General features: G+C 37.3%; 1 protein-coding gene across 2 annotated transcripts in view; it reads left to right on the plus strand.

Annotated features, from left to right (window-relative positions):
- TXNDC16 (thioredoxin domain containing 16) overlaps positions 1-26,187 on the plus strand; it is a 137,383-nt gene that overhangs the window by 5,681 nt on the left and 105,515 nt on the right. Inside the window, exons 2-6 of one of the 2 annotated variants that reach the window (XM_047079652.1) lie at positions 3,104-3,281; positions 4,330-4,635; positions 5,865-5,947; positions 11,761-11,834; positions 12,667-12,741. In XM_047079652.1, coding sequence (XP_046935608.1) covers positions 4,473-4,635; positions 5,865-5,947; positions 11,761-11,834; positions 12,667-12,741 — 395 coding nt within the window. In that variant the 5' untranslated portion in view covers positions 3,104-3,281; positions 4,330-4,472. The remainder of the gene's footprint in view (positions 1-3,103; positions 3,282-4,329; positions 4,636-5,864; positions 5,948-11,760; positions 11,835-12,666; positions 12,742-26,187) is intronic. The other variant, XM_047079651.1, reaches the window with a different exon arrangement.

A 26,187-nucleotide genomic window follows, 5' to 3' on the forward strand; every position in this document is an offset into this window, starting at 1 on the left:
GCTTTTGCTTACATTTATTAGCCAGATTAAGTCACACAGTGGGCACAGCTAACTCACTACAGGTGGGAGGTGCAGGAAGCTAAGTGTAATCTCAACTTCTACAGAACTGGAACTATTTACCCCATACCAATGAACTACTACACCAAGGTACCAAGGTCACATTTCTCAAGGTATTCATCTCTTTATTGATATTTAGATTTTGACTCATTAAGTATTGTTTTCTATTCTACTTTCTACCTACTGGAGGGAAAAAGTCACCAAGTACCTTTTGTATCTTTGCTTTTACTCTGTTCTTGCTGGTCTTCTCATTCCCCACCCTTTCCCATCAAAATTTCTCTTTTTAATTTAAAGATATTTTTATGTGGAGAACATGTCTCTGGGCAAATGCATTTTATTTTCCATGCATGTGAAATGAACAGTCTTCTGTGGCCCCACAAGGATAGGTTGGATTAATATGAGTAGAAGCTATGGAAAATTTGATTACATACAAGTAACAACTTTAATTCTTATTTTATTTTATTCCAGTGTAGTTAACATACAGCATTGTATTAGTTTCAGGTGTACAGTGTAGCAATTCAACAATTCCATGTTACTCAGTGCTCATCCAGATAAGTGTATCCTTAATCCCTTTCACCTGTTTCATCCCCCTGCCACCCTCCCCTCTGGTAACTCTTTGTTCCCTGTAGTTAAGAGTCTGTTTTTTGATTTGTCTCTCTTTTTTTCTTTGTTGTTTTGTTTTATTTCTCAAATTCTGCATGTGAGTGAAATCATATGGTATTTGTTTTTCTCCTACTTACTTGGTTAGTATTATACCCTCTAGATCCATCCATGTTGTTGCAAATAGCAAAATTTCATTGTTTATTTTGGCCGAATAATATTCTATTATGTGGGTGTATGTATGTATATATATGTATGTATGTACATACTTACATATGCGTACCACGTTTTCTTTACTCGCTTACCTATGGATGGACACTTGGGCTGCTTCCATAATTTGACTATTGCAAGTAATGCTGCAGTAAACATAGAAGTGCATATATCTTTTTATATTAGTGTTTTCATATTCTTTGGGTAAATACCCAATAGTGCAATTACTGGATCATAGGGTAGTTCTATTTTAAATTTTTTGAGGAACTTCCATACTGTCTTCCACAGTAGCTGCACCAGTTTGCATTCCCACCAACAGTACATGAGGGTTCCTTTTTCTCCACATCCTTGCCCGTAGTTGTTGTTTTTTGAGCTTTGATTTTAGCCATTCTGACAGGTTCGAGATGACATCTCATTGTGGTTTTGATTTGCATTTGCCTGATGATGAGTGATGTTGAGCGTATTTTCATGTGTCTGTTGGCCATCTGTGTATCATCTTTGGAGAAATGTCTGTTCATGTCTTCTGCTCGTTTTTAAATTGGATTACTTGGGGTTTTTTGTTTTTTTGTTTTGTTTTGTTGGGTTTTTTTGGTTTTTGTTTTTTGGGTTTTTTTGGTGTTGAATTATGTAAGTTCTTTATATATATTTTGGATACTAACCCTTTCTTGGATATGTTATTTGCAAATCTTCTCCCATTCAGTAGATTGTCTTTTAGTTTTGGTAGCTGTCTCCTTTGCTGTGCAGAGCTTTTTATTTTGATATAGTCCAAATAGAATGACTTTAACTTTTCAATCAAAATGAAAAGGTATTTAAAGAGTCAGAAGGTTTTATATAAGACTTCAAAAGTCCCCTTGGTGTCTTCCCCCTCCAATTTCTTATTCCTTAGGGGGAATTATTTCAATTGTTCCCTATTTCTTTTGGCATTCATCTTCCTATTTCCAATAAACTTGGCTTTTGGTCTTGTGAAAGTGAAGATTTGGCTCTTTTATTTCTTTTCCCACACTAATTGTATGTTCCCTTACTTTCTGTCTCCCCATCCTCTGAACTGTGGTTGTCATAGATTTGGTTAAATCATTATTCAGTGTTTATTTTATTAAGACCTCATAAACTATATTTCTGGTTGATCTCTGCAATATTCTCTGCTTTAAGTAATTACTTAAATAATCAAATTTATCAAAGATGGAAAAATTAGTAACTATAGTTACTAATATAGTTACTAATGAATTCCTATCCCTGAAAATATGTATGTCAGAATAATCACCAACATCTCTAATTGACCAAATGCATAGTACTTCAACATCTATAATTTCATTTGTCCAATGAGATAGATGTGGGAAAGTATTCTAGCACTGAATGTGCAGTTAGACCTTTTACTGCTACAAAATTCATTCTAGGGGAAAAAATAATGTGTTAACCGTACTGTCCAATTTAGTGTTAAAATAACTGAATTATAACCACAAGTCCAGGAAAAATTATATTTATACTTGACTCGTTCAAATGTACTTTTACTTAAAAGGTTCATTTTTAATTAGGTTTTGGTTATTTCATATAGTAAATACATTATATAGTTATTCCCTTAGCCTCAGGATGCATGCATTTCCCTTCCCCCCAATAAAGAAAATATTGAATGACCTATCTTAAACCATCCTCATTAATATAAAGTGGCTTTAAAATACACTGGTTTAAAATGGCTAAAATGTGTAATCAATGTTAATGCCAAGGATACTCCCTAATTATATCATTAAAATTACTTTTTTATATGCCTCTCACTCACAGTCCTCACTCATTCTACTTGAATTTTTGAACTCTTGGCTCATTATTAAATATTGATGACAAATTTGTTCACTGATATAAATTAGCTCTAATGAAAAGAATGTTAAGAAGTAATTAGTAATTAGCTCCTTTTTTAGGAATACCTGCTTTTAAAGGAGAGGTATTATATGCTTACTGATCATATTGAAAGAGCAGATTAAATATCTAGTACAATTTTCCCTAAATTTTCATTCTTTTATTATTTTATTTCTTACAGAAAGTCTACCCCTCTCATTCTGAGTAATTTTTTGCTATTTTTTTCTGTCTCTTGTTTTGAGATAGTGATCTTTTGTTTGAAAGGTAGGGGTTCTATTTGAAATTAAAAAAAATTAAAAATCTCACCTATACCTGTGGGTATGTCTCTTCCTTCTGGAAGTATGATATTTTTATATTATATTAATTTTCCTAAACTGTCTTCTTTTAGAACTTAGATACTACAGATTATCAGTGGAAAACTTCCTGAAAGAAGAAATTGTTGGAGAGAAATTTGAAAGTGGCAAAATGGGAGACAAAGAATTGACAACAGATGTAGAGGACAGCATGGAAGTAAGTGCAGCATGGAAGAAGAGAGGAGAGTATTAAAACAAGTCTGAGTTCAGAAGGTAGAGTTGAATTAAAACTTGGGTTGAAAAAGATACTTAAGTGTCTAAGCTGTATAAGTCTAAGTCGTATACTTAAAAAAAGTGTATTTATGGGGCACCTGGGTGGGTCAGTCAGTTAAGCATCTGACTTCAGCTCAGGTCATGATCTCACTGTTGGTGAGTTCAAGCCCCGTGTTGGGCTCTGTACTGATGGCTCAAGCCTAAAGCCTGCTTTAGATTCTGTGTCTCTCTTGCTCTCTTTCTCTCTGCCCCTCTCCCACTTGTGTGCACGCGCGCTCTCTCTCTCTCTCTCTCAAATAAACATTAAAAAATTATAAACAAATAAAATTAAAACTATATTTAGAAGGAACGTTATTAGTTTTTTTAATATGAAATTTATTGTCAAATTGGTTTCCAAGTTTTTTTTTTAATTTTTATTTACTTTTGAGAGAGAGAGAACATGCATGCATGCATAACAGGGGAGGGGAAGAGAGAGAGGGAGACAGAGGTTTTGAAGCAGGCTCTGTACTGATAGCTGCTAGCCCCATGTGGGGTTCCAACTCATGAACTGCAGGATCGTGACCTGAGCCAAAGTTGGTCGCTCAACCAACTGAGCCACCCAGGTGCCCCTTAAATAGTTTTAATAGCTATCTTCCAGGAAATTTAAAGTAAAAAGAATGTAAACATAATAGATGTAGGTTTTGGATGCCTCACTCCCATGGTAATGGTATGAAATAACTGTTTGAGTATTCATTGTAAATCTACTTTGGGTAGAGAAAGATAAAATGACCGATTTAAAACAAGGATTGGATAAGGTTTGAGACTTAGTTTTAGAACCCTTAAAAATGACAATTAGCTTAACATACTCTAGTAAAGATCTATTAAACATAAAATATTTCATATTGTATTTTCTGGATATCTTTGATATCTTTTGCAAGTATCCAGAATCAATTGTATTATCAAATCAATGTCATTATAGATATCCCTCTCAAATGTTTACTAGAAGGAAATAGGAAAGTATTAACAAAATCAAATACGTAAGTAATGTCTTACATTATTCTTCTTGCAGATTTTACTTCATTCATTTGTTTAACAAATTTATTCAGCAAAACTTTGTTGAATACCTACCGTTGCTAGGTATTGTCCTAGGCAACAGAACACAGCAGTGAACAAAACAGACAAAAATCTCCTGCCCATGTACAACTACAGCTGATGATGTCTTCCAGTTTCAATATATATAGAGTTGGCATCTCTTTTGTCATGATGTGCATTTTTTATAAGTCAGCAGTAGACTCTCTATCAGAACTGAGTCCTCAGAAATACTTCAGTACATTGCAACTGGGAAAAGCCTCCTTAGCTTATTTTTGTCAAGCCGGTAAGTATTTTTTATATTCTGACGTGATTTTTGTGATGTTTCTCTTGCTGTTTAATCAGTAGTATTGCTGGGATACTGTCAAGATTAGTATTATGTGCTATAAAGCTGTTACTAAAATATATGTGCCTGAGTTTAAATCATGATTGTGCCAGTTGACCTTCTGTGTGATTTTGGTTAAATCACTTAGCCTCTCTGTGTTTTTGTTGTCATCCATAATGAGGAAATAATACTTTATAAATTTGTTGTGAGGATTAAATGACTTTATTCATATGACTTAGTCTTTAGTAAATACCAGATAAGAATTAGCTATTAGTAGAGTAACACCTGAATTTCATCCAGTCCTTTAAAAAAATTTTTTTATAACGTTTATTTATTTTTGAGAGAGAGAGAGAGAGACAGAATGTGAGTGGGGGGAGGGGCAGAGCAGAGAGAGAGGGAGACACAGAATCTGAAGCAGGGTCCAGGCTCTGAGCTATCAGCACAGAGCCTGTTGTGGGGCTCAAACCCATGAACCGCAAGATCATGACCTAAGCTGAAGTCCGATGCCTAACCAACTGAGCCACCCAGGCGCCCCTCATCTAGTCATTTCTGAAAGTATACTTCTTGATATTTTTAGCAAGTGGATATGTTTAAAGTATTTTAAAACTTTAAGTGAAGAATTAGTAATGCTTTTATTTAATACTCTGCTTTAGTATACCATTAATTACACTGATTAACCAATGTAAGTATTGAACATAACTAAAAATGTAATGGTCTCATTTAAGTCTTTATGCCTTAAAAAATACTATTCCTGGAATTAGTAAGTGAAATTAATCCATGTTTCTGTTGGTTCTTATAATTGTGATTTGAAAATGGTATTTTAAAATCATTTCAAAAGTTTTATGCATGTATACATGTGTGTTGTGTATATGGAAACTTGGAAAAATAATGCCGAATGTTAGCTTTGAATTAAACATTTATTTATTCTTATTTTAGAAATTTTAAAAATTCACTTACAAAATTAAAATCATCATAAAAACATTAGAAATAAGAATAATTAGGCAATAAGAAGTAAGGGTATAAAATTATATAACCAGGTATGTTTACTTGATTATTGGTTGTATTGTATATACTTGTTGGGCAAACCAATCCATTTCTTTTTCAGTTTGCAGCTTTGGGCCTTAATTTTAAAAATTCATCTTTCCTAAGGAGCGAGCCATAAAACATTCATAAAACATTTCTTATTTTAGATTCTCCAAGAACTTCCATATTTCTTGAAGAACTGAATGAGGCTGTTAAACCTCTCCAGGACTTTGGAATTTCAGTTGCAAAGGTAGAAAGATATTTTTTTGTTACTAAATTATTAGTGACAAACATTTTATAATTATATGACTTAATGCTGAGTATCTAAAAATACTTACATTTCAGATCTTTTTCCAAACTGGAAAAATATTTTTTTTCTACCTTTTTTTCATAAGAAAAAACAGAAGCACAGAAGATACTTCCAGATCATGGTGTAAATTAGTACATGTAGATAAAGAAAAAAGCTGTTCAGAATTTTTTGTTAGCTTAGAACTTAATTTGTTTTATAAACTGTTTCAGTTTTTAATGCTATACTTAGGCTTTTTTGCTTTGTTTTGCCTGACAAATATAGTAGATCTCCACATTCAACTATTTATTAAATTTCTATTAGCACAAACTGAAGTATCAAAATTGAGGCAATTGAAGTATTTTTTGTTTTCTGTTCTTCTAAGTCTTTATAATTGCTTATGTTGCAGTTTTTCCTTTATTTTTAGGACAAAGTCAAAACAGCCTAACTTGAAATGACATATTTAATTTTTTTCTCAAAAAATGTTCAAACTTGCCATGGAGTATTATGGAAAATTTCCACATGCATCATGGATTAGATAGCTACATGAGCTTTTCATTTACTTTAATCTTAGAATTTGTACCTCAGAAAATTGAATGATTAATAACCCAGTGATTATTAAATTCTGTCAGATTAGTGTCTACCTGACTTTCTGTGTACATTTATTCTTTCTTAGTTCATTAGCCTTCTGCTTCTGAGAGATGGCTGCTGACCCACTTGGTCCCTACAGCTAGAGTTCCCAGGGCAGGAAGCATAGAAAGGTTAACTAACCTTGCCTATTAAAGGGAAACTCTTCCCTCTATCCACAGAACACTTCTGACATCAAATGTGTGAATTTTCTACACCAGTCATTTATGATACTGACCACCCATGTAACCCATATCTCACAGGTTAAGGGCTTAGTCCTATAAGATTGCCCTCTACTTCAGATGCCAATCATAGGGAGTAGATTCTTAGGTTGCCTACAACTTCTGTCTGACTTGGCTATAAACTGGGAGCTCTCAAAACCCCCTCCTTGCTTGTTCAATAATTTGCTGTAATGGCTCTCAGGACTCAAGAAAACACTTTGTGTACTATTACTGGTTTATTATACATGATAGAACTCAGGAACAGCCAAATGTAAGAGATGCATATGGCAAGGTCTGGAAGCCTTGAGCACAGGAGCTTCTGTCCTCTTGTAGTATGGGGTGTTTCACCTTCCCATTACTTAGATGTGTTCACCAGCCTGGAAGCTTTCAAGCCCTGTTATTTAGGGGTTTTATGGAGATTACATTATGTGGGCACAATTGAGTAAATCATTGGCCACTGGTGATTGGCTTCATCTCTAGCGCAGAGGATGGGAGATGGGGCAGAAAGTTCAATCTTCTTTTTTTTTTTTTTAATTTTTTTTCAACGTTTATTTATTTTTGGGACAGAGAGAGACAGAGCATGAACGGGGGAGGGGCAGAGAGAGAGGGAGACACAGAATGGGAAGCAGGCTCCAGGCTCTGAGCCATCAGCCCAGAGCCTGACGCGGGGCTCGAACTCACGGACCGGGAGATCGTGACCTGGCTGAAGTCGGACGCTTAACCGACTGCGCCACCCAGGCGCCCCGAAAGTTCAATCTTCTAATCATGCCTTTGTCTTTTTAGTGAGCAGCCCCCATCTTGAAGCTATCTAGGGCCCCCCAGTGATCAGTGTTTTAGCATGCAAAAAGATACTCTAGGAGTTTCCAAGGGTCTTAGAAGCTCTTCTATAAGGAACTGGGGTTAAAGACTAAGTGTTAGAACAAAAGATACTCCTAGCCCTCCTGTCACTCAGGAAATAACAAGGGTTTTAGGAATGTGTGAGGAACCAGGGGAAAAGACCAATTCTATATTTCTATGTCACTACTAAACACTTAAAAAAAAGTCTTTTCTTAATTCTGTATGTAACTGGGTTAACTTTGAACAGCTGATTACACTCTAGAATGATAATGGTGCTCATCTTTGAGGAGCTTTTAATAAAATTCTAGACTAAAGTTTAGAGATGAAATACTAAGTTGGTATGACATTCAAAAGGGATAATCATACTATTTATTTAGTAACTAGTAACTGTATATCTGGTAACTAAAATAGAATATTAAAGTTCATGCCTAGAGTGTTGTTGCCTTTATGAAATAACAAAACGTAAAGTCTTGATTTTACAGTTGAGGATGCTAAGCTGTGTGGAAAGAAGACTGGTGAATAAGGCAGACAAATATTAAGTACCTAGCTCACTCTCTGCACATAATAAATATTTGGTAAATGTTTATGACATTGAAATGAGCTGCTTCATTTAGTTTTTTAGATAGATATGTGATAAAGACCCAGTCTATTTCTTTGGAGAGTTTAGATCCTAAATAGGGGAGTTAAACACAAATCACTTCAATAAGTAGCAGAACATGATCGTTGTAATATGAGATACAGATAAAATGCCACTGAGGTTTAAAGAAGGGAAGCTCATATCTGATTGTCATGGCGGAAGGTCACGTATGGTATTTGGAAAGACTTTACAAAAAGTAGCATTTTGAGATTGTCTTGAAAAGTTAAGATTTCAGGAGGCAGAGGTAGATGAAGAAAACACTAAAATATAAATGTACTAAATGTTCCAGTTAAGACAAAGATTGCCAAGCTGGGTGCAATAACCAAACCCAAATGTATGCTATTTAGAAATGCATCTTAAAATAAAGTCAGTCTTCAGATATCTTCAAAGTATTGAAGGAAGGGAAAAGATGTATCATTAAGTGATGACCAAAAGGAGGCTGGTATAGTTATCTTATTATATCAAAGTAGACTTTAAAACAAAAAACCTTTGAATCATCTTTGACTTTGTCATAACCAACCCATCAGTAAACCTTTAGGTTCTACTATCAAAACTTCCCAAATCTTAGCACTTCCTGCACCTCCACTTTGACCCCTGTTGTCCAGACCTTCATGACTTCTCATCTGGGAAACTACCATAGCCTTCTAATAATTGGCCTTTCTCCTTTCACTCTTGTCCTACTAAATTCTTCTCTATGCGTAAGTCAAATGTGTCAGGTCACATTGCTACCCCTCCAAAAGGCTTCCTGTTACAGTTAGGATAAACTTGAAACTCTTCACTCTTATGGACACTGGCTTCCTCTCATTTCTTTTTCTGCCTCTCCAACCTGCTCAGTTTGTTCCTGACACCTACAAGTCATCTTTTTGTTACCTGAACCTGCTTGATGTATTATTTCTACAAGGCCTTTGCAAGTATTTTCTCTTCTGTCAGAACTCCTCTTTTCAACATACTTATATAATAGTATGCATCACTACTTTGCTTCAGTTTTTTGTGCAAAGGTCACCTCCCCTCCCCCCGCCAAGCCTTCCTTGATTACCTGTATAAAATGTCCTGTTACATACTATCCCTTTACTGTTTTTTTAATTTGTGGGACTTAATGCTACATATTAATTAGTTTTTAAAATTGTCTGTCTCTACTTTTAGAATGTAAGTTCTAAAGATAAAAATCTTTATTTGGAACTTAATTGTGCCCCCAGTGACTAGAAGAGTGACTAACATATGGTAGGTGTTCATATATATGTTAAACGGCTGAATGGAAAAAAAATCTATTGTCCTAATGTCAACCATCCCCTATGCTCTGACTTAAAAAAAATTTTTTTTAGTGTTTATTTTTGAGAGAGAATGCAAGCAGGGGAAGGGGCGGGGTGGGGTGGACAGAGGATCTGAAGCGGACTCTATGCTGACAACAGAGAGCCCAATGTGGGGCTCGAACTCACATACCACGAGATCGTGACCTGAGCTGAAGTTGGCCACTCAACTGATTGAGCCACCCAGGTACCCCTAAAGAATTCTTTAAAAAGTTACATATGCTAAAATTCACTCTTTTTGGTTATGGCAGTATTCCAACTTTTAATTCTAATTTCTCTATTCCTGATATTTTTTCTGAGTATCAGTTCTCCTTTTGTAGCTTTTGAAAACAAATGTAGCTTCCCTAGTTGTCATTCTGCTTCCTCAAAGTCCATTAAAATTAAATTGAATGACACACATACAAAACAACCAACCCATTTAAAAAACAAAACCAAAACTTACAAAATCTAAAATGAAATGACTGTTTTTCTTCTAACCTTAGTTTAGTGCAAATTTTGTTGGTGGCTACCCTTTGCCCCATCTAGAAACCTCTTCATTCTTTTTATCTCCTTCTTTCTTCCTTTATTCCCTACTGCATACACATGCTCAGTCTTCTCCCTAGTTTTACTTACTGTATTGGTGAGAAATCTCTCAAATCTTTTCTGTCCTTTTATGCTTTACTTCAGATCTTATTCATCCTTGCCCTGTACTGAGGTGATACTCGTTTAACTTTCCTGCTTATCTTTGTGTTCCCTTGCCTTCCATTACATCTTCATGTTGCTGTTTCTGTTGCATCATCCTCAGCAAGGGTTTATCCTTTAACGTTTTTTTTTTTTTTTTTTTTTTTTTTTTTTTTTATTTTTTATTTTTTGGGACAGAGAGAGACAGAGCATGAACGGGGGAGGGGCAGAGAGAGAGGGAGACACAGAATCGGAAACAGGCTCCAGGCTCTGAGCCATCAGCCCAGAGCCTGATGCGGGGCTCGAACTCACGGACCGCGAGATCGTGACCTGGCTGAAGTCGGACGCTTAACCGACTGCGCCACCCAGGCGCCCCGAGGGTTTATCCTTTAAAGATGCTTCATGGTCCATAATTACTGCTGGCACTGTCTTGTCTGTTTTTCGTCAGGAAGAAGTGGGAAAAGTGTAAGTCAGCTCTCCTTTAAGAACCTTCTTTGATCCGACCCCAGTAACTTCTCCCTAACATTGTTTGGCCATCTATAGTTGTTGGGGAACCTGGAAAAGTCTTTCACTGGGGGCATTTGTGTTTAGGGAAGTTCTGTTAATAAAACAAAAGGGAAGGATGGATTTTGGATAAGAAACCAGCAGTGGGGCATCTGGGTGGCTCAGTCAGTTAAGCATTTGACTCTTGATTTCAGCTCAGGTCAAGATCTTGTGGTTCATGAGATTGAGCCCCACGTTGGGCTCTACACTGACAGTGCGGGGTCTGCTTGGGATTGTCTCTCTCTCCCTGTCTCTCTCTGCCTCTCTCTCTCTCTCTCTCAAAATAAACAAATGTTTAAAAAGAAAGAAAAAAAAAATAGAAACCAGCAGTATCTGCTGTACCTGTGTTCCAGCTGCTGAGATGCTTTCATGCTCTCAACTTACCACTTACTTCTGCTTCTTGGCTTTCGCTCATGATTTTTTGTCCTGCCTAAATGGTTTCTTTCCTTTTCTACCTGGTTACCTCGTACTTGTTCCATAAGATTGAATTAAATTTAAACTCTTAAGTATAATTAAATATAACTCTTAGGTATAGAAACACTTTCTTTCTCTGAGGTAACCCACTTGAATAAATGAGCAATTATAGGATACAAATCAGAAAGAAAAGTAAAATAAAAAATGTGAGGGGATCCTGGGTGGCTCAGTTGGTTAAGCGTCTGACTTCGGCTCAGGCCATGATCGCACAGTTCACAAGTTCAAGCCCTGCATTGGACTCTGCTGACAACTCAGAGTCTGGAGCTTCCTTCAGAGTCTGTCTCCCGCTCTCTCTGCCCCTCCCCCACTCGTGCTCGCTCTCGCTCTCTCTCAAAAATAAACATTAAAAAAAATTTTTTTTTAATTTGACCTGGAGACAGATTTTACTGTTTAATTTTCCTTCTTGTTTCCATAACCAAGAAACTTGACCTTTTGATATATACTCTAAACCTTAAATATAATCTTTTAAAGGTTAATTGTGTCAAAGAAGAAACATCAAGATACTGTGGAAAAGAAAAGGATTTGATGAAAGTGTATTTATTCAGGTAAACTGTTTTTGAGTGTGATAGCCAAATTAAAGCTGTACTTCTAGAATATTAAAATATATAAAATATCACTAAGCCAGGATAAAGTTGTATGCATGGGGGATTATATGAAGTTTAGCAAATGGTCTAAGTCCTAGATTTGTTATCTGAACTTTAGCTTCTTTAGCTATAAAATTAGTTAAAATAGGTATAACAGCTACCTCACAGACTTGTTTTGAATATTATGTGAGAATTCTTATGTAAACTACTACTATAAGTGCCTGGAAAGTAAGCATTTAACAAAGTTAGTGTTTTGAGTAGATCTCTCAGGTCCATATTTGGGTGTGAAAGAAAGGTATTTTTGAGACATCTGCCAATATCCCAGTTACAGATTCCTCTCCACTTTGGTCTGCTAGTCTCTCTGAAGTTTCTCAAAATCTTTTTGTCAAACTTGGGATTTGGCCTAAGAAGTGAGGACAGATACTGTCTCCTCAGACCAATTGCTGAGGACACTTGTTTGTCTCTCCTATTTGTCTCCTTCCCAGCCCATTTAGGGAATCTGTGTGTATGTGACAAGGAGGTTGGTAGGAAGCTGTGTTGAGACTCATGTGTTTTCCTAGTTTTTTTTGCCAAGTTCTGGGCCTACACTCTTCCAAGTCAACATAGTTATTGAACGTATATTCAATAAATATTTGTGCATATTTTACCATCAGCACGCTGATAGGTGAATGGGATAATGGATAACACCCAGGCTCTTAACATCAAAGAACTTACAACCTACTGTATTAGAGAGACAAGAAAAATGAGTTCCAGGGAAATATTTCTGTAATGCTTTTTTAAAATTTTTTTATAGGGGCAACATCTTACTGAGAGAATTCCCTACTGATACCTTGTTTGACGTGAATGCCATCATTGCTCATGTTCTCTTGTAAGTATAGGGGGTACTCATTCACTTATTGTTAACAATCTCTTGATTTCATTTTAGAAAACCACAACCCATTAAAATATTTTAGGGTTTTAACATTATATTCATAGGCATTAATTTAACACAAATTACTGGTCTGTCTTCCTACATAGAGGATCTAAAATTTCTTGACTGGCAAAGGATACAGATACATCTTTGTATAAAAGTAGGAGAGGGCACAGCAGGACCACATGGTCATAGTATTGCTTTTGCTTTTGAATGTACCTGTGAAGTAAGGATTTTACCAGGTAAGAAGTTTGTCTTTGCTGTTCTCACTAGGAGTTTTAAAATGTCTGGCATGCTTCTGACCCCAGCCTGATTTTTCTGGAGTCTGTAGCTCTGTGCCTGGTCAGTAGGTACAGAAACTGTGCAGATAGTCTCAACACACATTGTAGTGTTTACTGAGAGAGAGAGTGAATCTAAATTTAACTTCTATGGCATGGAGTCTTTAGACCTGGGATTTAGGCCTATGTGGAGTCCATTTGTGCAGTCTCCTCCTGAATGAAGTCTGATACTCTCTTTGGTGACACAGCTGGAAACTACAACTTCATTAGGGACACAAGTTAACGTGGACTTTTCCAGTTTAATGTTGCGCTTGGACTCTTGGCCACTAAGACCTTTGCTGACACTGAGTGTGTTTGTTTTCTGCTTGGCTCCCCTCTTTCTTCTCTCTGACTGGATTCCCATAAAAATTGGATGAAAGTTAAATGACAAGACACAAAACATAAAGGTGGAAGGTTGTGGTTATCACTTTGCAAATGGATACTTTTAAATGTTCCAGTACTAATTACATATTAATGAAAAGTTCTTAGAACTCGTTGATAACCATGGAGTCTAAGGCCTGTAGACCAAGAAGCCAGTTGTAGAGGGTGAACAATGGCCTTTTGAAGAGGAATTCCAAAGAGCTGCTAGGCTGTGCAGAGACTTCCACCCCTAGAGAAAGGTGTCTTCAGGGTGGGGGTCATAAAAAGCTTAGCAAAGTCCTAGTTTTAATAGATATGATGCTTGTTCTCAAGAAGCTCCCTAGTTTCTGCCATTTTTACAGTGGATACCTGATGACAATCTTTGACCCAGATATGAGAGGGTGAAGAGACAGAGAAAGAAGATTCTTTGAGGGTTAGGGAGGCAATACTAAGATTTAAGATTGTCTTTGACAAGTTTGATAGCAAATCCTGGAGCAGCAGGCCCATGTTGGACAACCTGCTGACAAAGTGGTTTTAAAACAATTGGGCCTTAGTGTGGAGAGGCTGTCGATGCTGGGAACTGGTTACCCCATGGGGCTTGTGTCATTCAATCCTGCTGTAGTAGTGTCCTATTATTCCTAGTGCTGTGCTAATGCTGATTCGTAGAATACTAATTCCACAAATAGATGATTCCCCATGTTTCTGCTATGTACCTGATACTCAGTAGGCATTGGGGATACATAATAGAAAAATATATGACTTCTGTTCTCTAGGAATTTAGTATTTTGTTAGAAACATAAACAGAAAATATTATGTAGTAAGTAAAATAGAAGTTTGATGCATAAGGCTTAAGGATCCACAGCATAGAGAATGGTTACTTGTGTCTAGAATGAGGGTGGATATTTGTTAAGAAGGCTTCCTGATGGATGTAGCACTTGGGATGACTCTTAAAGGATAAGTGAGGGTTTGCTTGGTGAAGAAACAGAAGGTGGGGAGATCAGAGGACACTGTGAGCAAATGCATAGAGGTAGAATAGTTTGGAGGGGGCACTTTTTACTGGAGTATGAAATGTGAAGCAGGACATGAGAGCAGAAAAGTAGGTATGGGGTCAGATGAAGAGATATGTCTTTACCATGTAAAGAAGTTGTGGCTTTTGGGGTAGCCACTGAAGAGTTAGGAGTTCAGCTCCAGGCCAGAATCTTTGTGTCATCTATCAGGCCTGACAACAGGCATTTACAGGCTTTGTCTGGTAGGCCTCATGGGGGAAGGTGTCCTGCCCACACCAGACTTGGTGCATGCCCACTGCATTGCAGTTTTCTAGAGAAAGTTAAGGTCTAACTATCAAGCACCTCACCAGTTCCAGTCCCTGAGGCCAGACATGCTCATGGGTACACCTATATTTTTAGCCCAAGTGTCTCTATTCGAAGGCCTCATTATCAGAGACCTTGGCTGAGGCACCTCCTAGGTGCTTCCACTAAGACCTTATCAAGGGTCTTTGGTTGAGACACGTTTCTCCACTTAGTACCATTCCACTTCTGGCTCCTCCCCCTTTCTTTCTCCTGAGCCCCTGAGTCCATAAAGAGTCAGGAGCCATTTGTTTGGGGCCCCTGGGAATGCAATGTCTCCCTGCACCTGAACTACACCCATATGACTCTGGCCTAATGCCAACCCATGGTCAGTGGGGCAAGGAATGGAACATTGTGGAGCTGGTGCCTCTCTTTTGGCCTCTGGCTCTTGCTATCACAGTAGGTGAATAAAGGCTTGATTGTTAAGTTTGGCTCACTGTCCTAACTGACCACCTCAACACCTGATTGCTCAACAGAGGATTTTAGGCAGATAAGTGATGTGATCAGAATAGTACTTGAAAGCTTTTTCTGGTGGGTATGAGACAGATTTGTGAAGTCCAAGCACACATAGAAACCATTGTGTGTCCATTATGTAATCTAGGGAGATAAAATAAAGATAGCAAAGAGGGGATTTTCTTTTTAATGCTTAGGAGGTGAAATTAACTGGATTTAGTGAAAGTTAATTTGCTTACAAACATAAAACTACAAACTCTAGTTAATCCCTAATCTTTTCTGTCTTTCCAATCTCACTCTATCCCAAATCCTTTCTGATCAACATCTGAAGTAGGCAAGGAAGGACAGGTTTACAGGGGAAGAGGAATCTACTTTAACAAGGGAATGCCCATCAGACCTGAGTCTAGAGTAGGCAGCTGTGGGGATTTGAGCCCTTGGGGAGTACAGGTCTAGGTGTTGTCAACATACAAGTTATCCAGGGAGCATCCTACACAAGACCAACACTTATGGGAAGAAGAAACTGAGGGGGAAAAATAAATTTCAAGAAAGAAGAATTGTAAAGAGGTAATGTCCTCATTTTAATTTAAAATGTAAGAAAAATGACTTGTGAAATATAGTATTTTACAAAAATTTTCAGTAGTGATATTTAGAATGTTGAAGGACTGTGTTAAATCGTGTGCCATATCATAGCTGCACCTTCCAAATAACCATGAGGGAAAAAACGCCTTTCATTCTGTCATCCTACTTTTATGTGCTAAAACCATCAGTTTGAAATACCCAGTGTCTGGCAAGAGTTTCTCCCTCCTCTACTCTTTTGCAGTTACGTACTGTTCATTGAAATGAACTGCTGTTTGGTATCTTTTGCCCATTTTTCTATCATGTTTGAACTTTATTCTTATTAACTTCTAGATACTTTATATGAGGGAAACAAACTATCTTTCCTACCCCAAGGTTGTCATTTACCTTGTGAATTTCCTTTTTTTTAAACAATTATCTGTGCAAATTTATCTTTTCTCTTTTGACTTGTAGATGATATGCTTTACTGTGGTTTCCTTTATGCCATTGCTACAAAAGAATTTACCCCTTTAAAAAAATGAATACCTTTTGGTTTTTCATTTATTTATTTTTTATTTATTTTTAAAATATTTTCCCAATTTTATCTATTATTTTTTGGTTTCAAGATTTAAAAAAATTTTTTTTAATGTTTATTTATTATTGAGAGAGAGACAGAGCATGAGTGGGGGAGGGGCACAGAGAGAGGGAGACACAGAATCCAAAGAAGGCTCCAGGCTCCGAGCTATCAGCACAGAGCATGACATGGGGCTCGAACTCACAAACCGTGAGATCATGACCTGAGCTGAAGTCGGACACTTAACCGACTGAGCCACCCAGGTGCCCCAGTTTCAAGATTTTTAAAAAACACTTAACTGATTTTATTTATTTTCAAGTTTTTAATTTAAATTCTAGTTAGTTAATACATAGGATATTTGGCTCCATCCATGTTGTTGGAAATGGCAAGATTGCATTCTTTTGATGGCTGAATAATATTCCATTGTGTGTATATACTACATCTTCTTTATCCATTCATCAGTTGATGGACGTTTGGGCTCTTTCCATAATTTAGCTATTGTCCATAGTGCTGCTATAAATATCGGGTGCATGTGCCACTTCAAATCTGTATTTTTTTATCCTCTGGGTAAATACCTATTAGTGCAATTGCTGGGTTGTAGGGTAGTTCTATTTTTAACTTTTTGAGGAACTTCCATACTGTTTTCCAGAGTGGCTGCACCAGTTTGCATTCCCATCAACAATCCAAGAGGGTTCCCCTCTCTCCACATCCTTGCCAACATTTGCTGTTTTGTGTATTGTTATTTTTAGCCATTCTGACAGGTGTGAAGTGATATCTCATTGTATTTTTTTTTTTTTTTAATATTTATTTAGTTTTGAGAGAGAGAGAGGAACAGCACGAGTGGGGTAGGGACAGAGAGAGAGGGAGACACAGAATCCAAAACAGGCTCCAGGATCTGTGTTGATAGCACAGAGCCTGATGCAGGGCTCAAACTCGTGAACCATGAGATGATGACCTGAGTTGAAGTCAGGCACTTAACTGACTGAGCCACCCAGGCACCCCACTCGTTATAGTTTTGCTTTGCATTTCCCTGGTGATGAGTGATGTTGAGCATCATTTCAAGTGTCTATTGGCCATCTGTGTGTCTTCTTTGGAAAAATGTCTATTCATGTCTTCTGCCCATTTCTTAACTGGATTATTTATTTTGGGGTGTTGAGTTTGATAATTTCTTTATAGATTTTGAATACTAACCCTTTATCAGATTTGTCATTTACAAATATCATCTCCCATTCCATAGGCTGCCTTTTAGTTTTGTTGATTGTTTTCCTTCACTGTGCAGAAGCTTTTAATCTTGATGAAGTCCCGATAGTTCATGTTTGCTTTTGTTTCCCTTGCCTCCAGTGACATGTCTAGTAAGAAGTTGCTCTGGCCAAGGTCAAAGAGGTTGTTAGCTGTGTTCTCCTTTAGGATTTTGATAGTTTCCTGTCTCACATTTAGGTCTTTCATCCATTTTGAATTTATTTTTGTGTATGGTGTATGAAAAGTGGTCCAGTTTCATTTTTCTGCATGTTGCTGTCTAGTTTTCTCAACACCATTTGTTGAAGAGACTTTTTTCCATTGGATATTCTTTTCCTGCTTTGTCAAAGATAAGTTGACCATATAGTTATGGGTCCATTTCTGGGTTTTCTGTTCTATGCGTTTGTTTTTGTGCCAGTACTATACTGTCTTGATGACTACAGCTTTGCAATATAGCTTGAAGTCTGGAACTGTAATGTTTCCAGCTTTGCTTTGCTTTTTAGGACTGGTTTGGCTATTCAAGGTCTTTTGTGGTTCCATACAAATTTTAGGAATGTTTGTTTTAGCTCTGTGAAAAATGCCTGAGGTATTTTGTTTGATAGCAGTTGCATTAAGTGTGTAGATTGCTTTGGGTAGTATAGACATTTTAACAATATTTGTTCTTCTAATCCATGATCATGGAATGTTTATCCATTTCTTTGTGTAATCTTCAGTTTCTTTCATAAGTGTTCTATAGTTTTCAGAGTACAGGTCTTTTACCTTTTTGGTTAGGCTTATTACTAGGTGTCTTATTGTTTTGGTACAATTGTAAATGGGCTCAATTCCTTGATTTCTCTTTCTGATGCTTCATTATTGGTGTATAGAAATGCAGACAGTTTCTATATGTTGATTTTGTGTCCTGCAACTTTACTGATTTTGTGTATCAGTCATTGGGGTTTTCTACATAGAGTATCATGTTGTCTGTAAATAGTGAAAGTTTTGCTTCTTCCTTACCAATATGGATGCCTTTTATTTCATTATGTTGTCTGATTGCTAAGGCTTAAGACTTCCAATACTAGGTTAAATTACAGTGATGAGAGTGGACATCCCTGCCTTGTTCCTGACCGTACAGTAAAAGCTCTCAGTGTTTCCCCATTGAAGGTAATAGCTGTGGGTCTTCCATATATGACCTTTATGATGGTGAGGTATATTCCCACTATCCCACTTTGTTGAGGGTTTTTATCAAGCATGGATGCTGTTTGGACTCACTGCTGTCAGCACAGAGCTTGCTTCAGATCCTCTGTATCCCCCCCTTTCCCCCTCCCCCACTTATGTGCTCTCTCTTTCTTTCTCTCTCTCTCCCTCTCTCAAAAATAAACATTAAAAAAAAAAGAATGGATACTGTATTTTGATGTATGCTTTTTCTGCATCTATTGAGAAGACCATATGGTTCTTAACCTTCCTTTTATTAGGTGTTTCACATTGATAGATTTGCAAGCTACTCTTGCAGCTCAGGAATAAATCCCACTTGATCATGCTGAATTATTCTTTTAATGTACTGTTGGGTTCAACTTGCTAGTATTTATTGAGAATTTTTGCATTCATGTTCATCAGGAATATTGGTTTGTAGTTGTCTTTTTTAGTGGGGTCTTTGGTTTTGGTATCAGGGTAATGCTGGCCTTGTAGAATGAGTTTGGATATTTTCCTTCCTTTTCTATTTTTTGAAATAGTTTGAGAAGAATAGATATTAACTCTTCTTTAAATATTTGGTAGAATTTGCCCAAGTATAAATCTGGCTCTGGACCATTCTTTGTTGGGAGATTTTTGATTACTGATTCAATTTCATTCCTGGTTATCAGTCTGTTCAAATTTTCTATTTCTTCCTGTTTCAGTTGGTAGTTTATATGTTTTTTGGAATTTATCCATTTCTTCCACATTGCTCAATTTGTTGGCATATGATTTTTCATAATATTCTCTCACAATTGTTTATATATCTGTGACCTGTCTCATTCATGATTTTATTTATTTGGGTCCTTTCTCTTTATTTTTGATGAGTATGGCTAGGGAATTATCAGTTTTATTAATTTTTTCAAAAAATCATCTCCTGGTTTCATTGATCTATTCTGCTGGGGTTTCTTTTTTGTTGTTTCTATATCATTTATTTCTGCTGTAAGCTTTATTATTTCCCTTCTGCTGACTTTAGGCTTCATTTGTTGTTCTTTTTCTAGCTCCTTTAGGTGTGGTTGATTTTTCTTGCTTGTTGAGGTAGGCCTGTATTGCTATATATATACTTCTCTCTTATGACAACTTTTGCTGTATCCCAAGGTTTTAGGACCATCCTGTTTTCATTTTCATATGTTTCCATGTATTTTTTATTTTCTTTCTAATTTCCTGGTTGACACATTCATTCTTTAGTGGGATATTCTTTAGTCTCCATATATTTGTGGACTTTCTAAATTTTTTCTTGTGATTGACTTCACATTTCATAGCATTGTGATAGGAAAATATGCATGGTATCATCTCAATCTTTTTGTACTTGTTGAGGCCTAGTATGTGATTTGTGACCTAGTATGTGATCTATTATGGAGAAGGTCTCATGTGCCCTTGAAAAGAATGTGTATTCTGCTATTTTAGGATGAAATGTTCTGAACATATCTTTTAAGTCCATCTGGTCCAGTGTGTCATTCAAAGTCATTGTTTCCTTGTTGATTTTCTGCTTAGATGATCTGTCCATTGATACAAATGCAGTGTTAAAGTCCCCTACTATTACTATATTATTTTCAATGAGTTTATGTTTGTTATTAATCGATTAATATATTTGGGTGCTATCAAGTTGGGGGTATAAATATTTACAATTGTTAGCTCTTCTTGTTGGATAGACCCCATTATTATGATATAGTACCCTTCTGCATCTCCTGGCACAGTCTTTGGCTTAAAATCTAGCTTGTCTGATATAATTATGGTTACTCTGGCTTTCTTTTGACACTAGATGGTTCTCCATTCCCTCACATTTGATCTGCAGGTGTCTTTAGGTCTAAAATGAGTCTCTTATAGGCAGCGTATAGATGGGTCTTTTTCTTTTTCCGTTCACACACTGTATGTCTTTTGATTGGAGCATTTAGTACATTTACATTCAGAGTGATTATGGGTAGTTACGAATGTAGTGCCACTTTATTACTTGTTTTTTCATTTCTGGAGATTTTCTCTTTTCCTTTCTAGTCTTGGTCACCCTTGGTCTTCTTTTCCACTCAAAGAGTCTCCTTTAATATTTACTGCAGGGCTGGTTTAGTGGTTATGAACTCCTTTACTTTTTGTTTTCTGGAAAACCCTTTTATCTCTCTTTCTATTCTGAATGACAGCCTTGCTGGATAGAGTATTCTTGGCTGCATATTTTCCCCATTCAGTATGTTGAATATATAATGCCACTCCTTTCTTGCCTGCCAAGTTTCTGTGGAGAGATCTGTTGCTAACCTTATTTGTCTTCCCTTGTAATTTAGGGACTTCTTTTGTCTTGCTGCTATTAGGGTTTTTTCTTTGTGTCTATATCTTGCAAATTTAACTATGATATGTCTTGGTGTTGGCCTGCTGTTTATTTATTTATTTAGTTTATTTTGATGAGAGTTCTCTGTGCCTCCTGGATTTGGATGTCTGTTACCTTCCACAGATAGGGAAGGTTTCAGCTATCATTTCCTCAAATAAACCTCTGCCCCCTTTTCCCTCTCTTCTTTTATGACTCCTATGATATGAATGATATTACACTTTATGAAGTCACTGAGGTCCCTAAGTCTACATTCATGATCTAATATTTTTCTTTTTCTCTTCTTTTTACCTTCATTATTTTCCATAATTTTATCTTCTATATCATTTATTCATTCCTTTGCTTCTATCCTTGTAGTTACTACATCCAGTTTGTTTCAAATCTCAGTTATTGTATTTTTCACTTTGGCCTGATTAGTTTTTAGGTCTTTTATCTCTGTGGTAAGGGATTCCCTAGTGTCTTTTCTGCTTTTCTCAAGCCCCACTAGTATCCTTATGATTATTGCTTTATGTTCTAGATTAGACATATTACTTATGTCTGTTTCGATTAGATCCCTGGCCATGACCTTTTCTGGCATTTTGTCTAGGTCTCTTATTCTGTGTTTTAGGAAAGCCTGTTATGTTTCCTGCTCCTGAGAATAATGGCTTTATGAAGAAGCTGTCATATACTGTCCAGAGCCTGATGCTTCAGGATGTGTGTCTGTTGTATGTGCTTGAGTACTCTGCTGCTGTGTTTTATGGCTCTTTTCTCAGGTCAGTCCTCCCAGAGTTTCTCCTTGCCTGCAGCGAGGAAGTGTTTGGACCTTGGCCAGAGTGTGGCGAGTTTTAACTAGGTGTGCTCTAGTCTCCTTGTTTAACGAGACCTGATGCTATTTCCACTAGAGTTGAAGTTTTGCAAAACACTGTGGTTAGTAGACCTGGTGCATGCAGGGGATTTGTGCTGATCTTTGGGGGTGAGCCTACTGCTGGGGTTCTCAGGCACACTTACCTAAGAAATAACACCAGCAGAGTACAGTGGGGGTGAGGGATAGGGATTGGTGTAAGTGGTTTAGGCTGCCACTGTTCTTACTGTACTGCTTAGTGAAGTTAGTTTATGCTGAGGGGTTGGGGAGGGATATGGTGCCAGCCTCTTCTCTCATCTCTAGAGAGGGAAGTTTGAGCCCACTGCTATCTGGGAAGCCCTTCCAGAAGTGTGAACAATCTCCTCTCATGTGTCCCAGGCGCATCTCTCAGATCCCTGGCTGTGTCTAGGCTGTCTGCCCACCTAGCGGTACAGTGCACCTTGGGTTCTATCCAACCAGGCTACTGAGTTTTAAAACTCCAAACTGTAGGGATGTGGTATGGTGGGGAGCTATACCGGTCCTCTGGGGGAGGGTGTAGCCACTCTGGAATTGATACAGGTCTGTCCCGGAAGGACAGTCATATCAAAGCACGGAGTTGTGGAGTTTGGAGGAAAGCATAGCAAAAAACTGGTGTTCCGGTTAGTCACCCCCAGCAGGTGTCTCTGCACCTATGCTGAGAGGCGTGGAAGGGAAATGGTGGCTGCTGGCTCTTTTGTCCCCAGAATGGCACTGCCACGTCTCCCAGGTATGCTCCAAGAATGGGGAACCGTCTCTCGCACTGAGTCCAAGGGGATCCTCAGATCCCACCATCTGCTCCTAGGCTATCTGCCCTTATTCACAGGAATACTGTAGCACCTGATGGGCTCCACATCAGTCCTGCCAAGGACCTCCAAAACTCCTCCAGTCTTTGAGCTCCACTGGTCATACAAGCTCACAAAAGCAGTCCCTCTCATTTTCCCAAAGGTTTTGGGGAAGTGTTTTCCTTGTGTGAACCCCTGTGCGCTCCTCTGTCTCTGTCTGTCTGAACTCTGTCCGTGACCAGAGCTCCTTCCCTCTGCAGCACCTGCCATCTGTTTCTCCCCCAAACTATGTCTCTGAACTTTCTACCTTCCCTGATGTGGCTCTTCTCCCCCACTCGCTTTGCACTTTATTCTGTCAGTCCTCAGGTCAACTTCTTGGGTTTACAATGATTTGATATGTATCCAGCTGTGTTCCAGGGACGAGGCAAGCCTAGGGTCCTCCTGCTATTCCATCATCTTAGGTCCTTCTCCATTTTTTCCAGTTTTAGAATTTTGTGCAAAACGAACAACTTTAGTGAAGAGAAGAATTAGTAAATCAAACCTAGGTTTTGCAATTTGTAAATTTCTGCCTATGGCACTAGGAATTATCTCTGAGATATGGTTGCTAGTGTAAAAGACACCACTACCAGTCTCTTACCCTTTCAGGTTTAGAGGATGACCTAGATTTTGTTTTTTTAGAGCAGTTTTAGGTTTAGAGAAAAGTGAGCACATAGTGAAGAGAATTCTGGTATACCTCCTTTCTCCTTTGTATTCAGTTTCCCTCATTAACATTTTGCATTAGTGTAGTACATTTGTTATAGTTAATGAATGAATAATGACACATTATTAACAAAAGTACATAGTTCATATCAGGATTCATGCTTTCTGTTGTACAGTTCTGTGAGTTTTGACAAATGTATAATGACATGTATTCACCATTACAGTATCAAACAGAATAGTTTCACTAGCCTAAAAAAGTCTCCTGTACTTCACCTATTTATCCCTCTCTTCCATTCCCCAACCACTAATCTTTTACTGTCTCTGTGGTTTTGCCTTTTCCAGAGTGTCATATAGTTGGAATCATACTGACGTAGCCTTTTCAGATTGACTACTTTTACTTAGCAATATGTATTTAATTTTCCTCCATGTCTTTTCATGGTCTGATGGCCCATTTCTTTTTTTTTTAATTTTAATTACAGTGTAATTAACATATAGTGCTATATTAGCTTCAGATGTACAATGTAGTGATTCAGCAATTCCATATATCACCCGGTGCTTATCACAGGTGTACTCCTTAATCTCCATCACCTATTTTGCCCATCCCCCCCCACCCCCCCACCTCCCCCACCTCCACTCTGGTAACCATCAGTTTGTTATTTATAGTTAAGCATCTGTTTCTTGGTTTCTCCCTTTTTTCCACTTTACTTTTTTGTTTCTTAAATTCCACCTATGAGTGAAATCACATGGTATCTGTCTTTCTCTGACTTAATTTCACTTAGCATAATACTCTCTAGCTCCATCTATGTTGTTGCAAATGACAGGATTTCATTCTTTTTATGGCTGAATGATATTCCATTGTATGTATATATCACCTCTTCTTCCATTCAACTATTGATGGACACTTGGGCTGCTTCCATAATTTGGCTGTTGTAAATAATGCTGCAATAAACATTGAGGTGCATGTATCCCTTTGAACTAGTGTTTTTGTATTCTTTGGCTAAATACCTAATAGTGTAATTACGGGATTGTAGGATAGTTCTATTTTAAATTTTAAACAGTCGCTGCATCAGTTTGCATTCCTGCCAACGTGCACAAGGGTTCCTTTCTCTCCACATCCTTGTCATCCTTGTTGTTTCTTGTGTTTTTGATTTTAGCCATTCTGACAGACATGAGGTGATATCTCACTGTCATTTTGATTTGCATTTCTCTGATGATGATGTTGAGCATCTTTTCATGTGTTTGTTGGCCATCTGCATATCTTCTTTAGAGAAACGTCTGTCCATTTCTTCTGGATGGCTCATTTCTTTTTATCACTAAATAGTATCCCATCATATAGTTATACCACTGTTTGTTTATCCATTCACCTATTGAAGACATCTTGGTTGATTCTAAGTTTCAGCATTTATGAATAAAGCTTCTGTAAATGTTGGTGTGTAACTTTTTTTAAATGGATGATGTTTTCAACTAATTTAGGTAAATACTTAGGGGTATGATTTCTAGATCATATGGGAAGATTATGTTTAGCTTTGTAAGAAACTGCCAGTCTGTCTTCCAAAGTGGCTGTACTATTTTGTAGGAGCACTTGCAATGAATGGGTTCCTCTTGCTCCATATCCTTGTCAGCATTTGGTATTGTCAACTTTTTAGAAAATTTTAGCCATTCCAATTGTTGTGGTATCTCATTGTTTAATTTGCAATTTTGTAATTACATATGATGTTGAGCATGTTTCAATATGCTTATTTGCCATCTGTATATATTTTTTTTTGGTGGGGTATCTATTTAGATCTTTTGCCCATATTTTAACTGGGTTGTTTTCTTTTGGTTGAGTTTTGTGGCTTTTTGACGACCAAGAATCTCTATTTTTTAATTTTTAATTTTATTTTTTTACTGAAGTATAATTGACATATAATATCCTATTAGTTTTTGGCATACATTATGGTAATTTGGTATTTTTATATGTTGCAAAATTATTCCAATAATGAGTCTAATTGCCACCTGTCACATGTAAAGTTATTATAATACTGTTGACTACTGTCAGCATGTTACACAATACGTCTCCATGACTTAATTTTTTTTGCTGTAGCACTTTATTTTCCTGACCTAGTGATGTGTTGCTGGGGCCTAATGTAGACAGTAGAAAACCAAAATTTGTTGTCCTATCTTTTTTTTTTTTTTTGATGTTTATTTATTTTTGAGAGAGAAAGCACAAGCAGGGGAGGGGCAGAGAGAGAGGGAGACACAGAATCCGAAGCAGGCTTCAGGCTCTGATCTGTCAGCACAGAGCCCGACGCGGGGCTCGAACTCACAAACAGTGAGATCATGACCTGAACCGAAGTTGGACGCTTAACCAACTGAGCCACCCAGGCGCCCCTGTTGTCCTGTCTTAAAGAATTGAGAATTGTGTATAAAAACCTTACATAAATTAAAAGGATGAGTAAACTTACAGTTGTAAATCCAAACCGTTTTCCACCTCAAGGCAATTATCAGCCCACAGGGTTTTGGCAGGAAAACATTGGATAAGAAAGGAAAGTGGGTCCTAAGGCTTGGACCTTCCCAACTCTGTCAGACCAGCAAGATAGAAATGGCAACTGGTTCAGGACACTTGCCAGCCTCAAGAGAAATCCTAGAATAGGCAGCTGTTACACATTAATACTCTGCACAGATCAAGAACCTCATGGTCTCACAGATTCTCATCAAACCAATGAA

Source organism: Lynx rufus, unplaced genomic scaffold (genome assembly GCF_022079265.1).
Source record: "Lynx rufus isolate CCGP_SWC_20201006 ecotype Redwood Valley unplaced genomic scaffold, mLynRuf1.p SCAF_17, whole genome shotgun sequence".
Classification (NCBI taxonomy): Eukaryota; Metazoa; Chordata; class Mammalia; order Carnivora; family Felidae; genus Lynx; species Lynx rufus.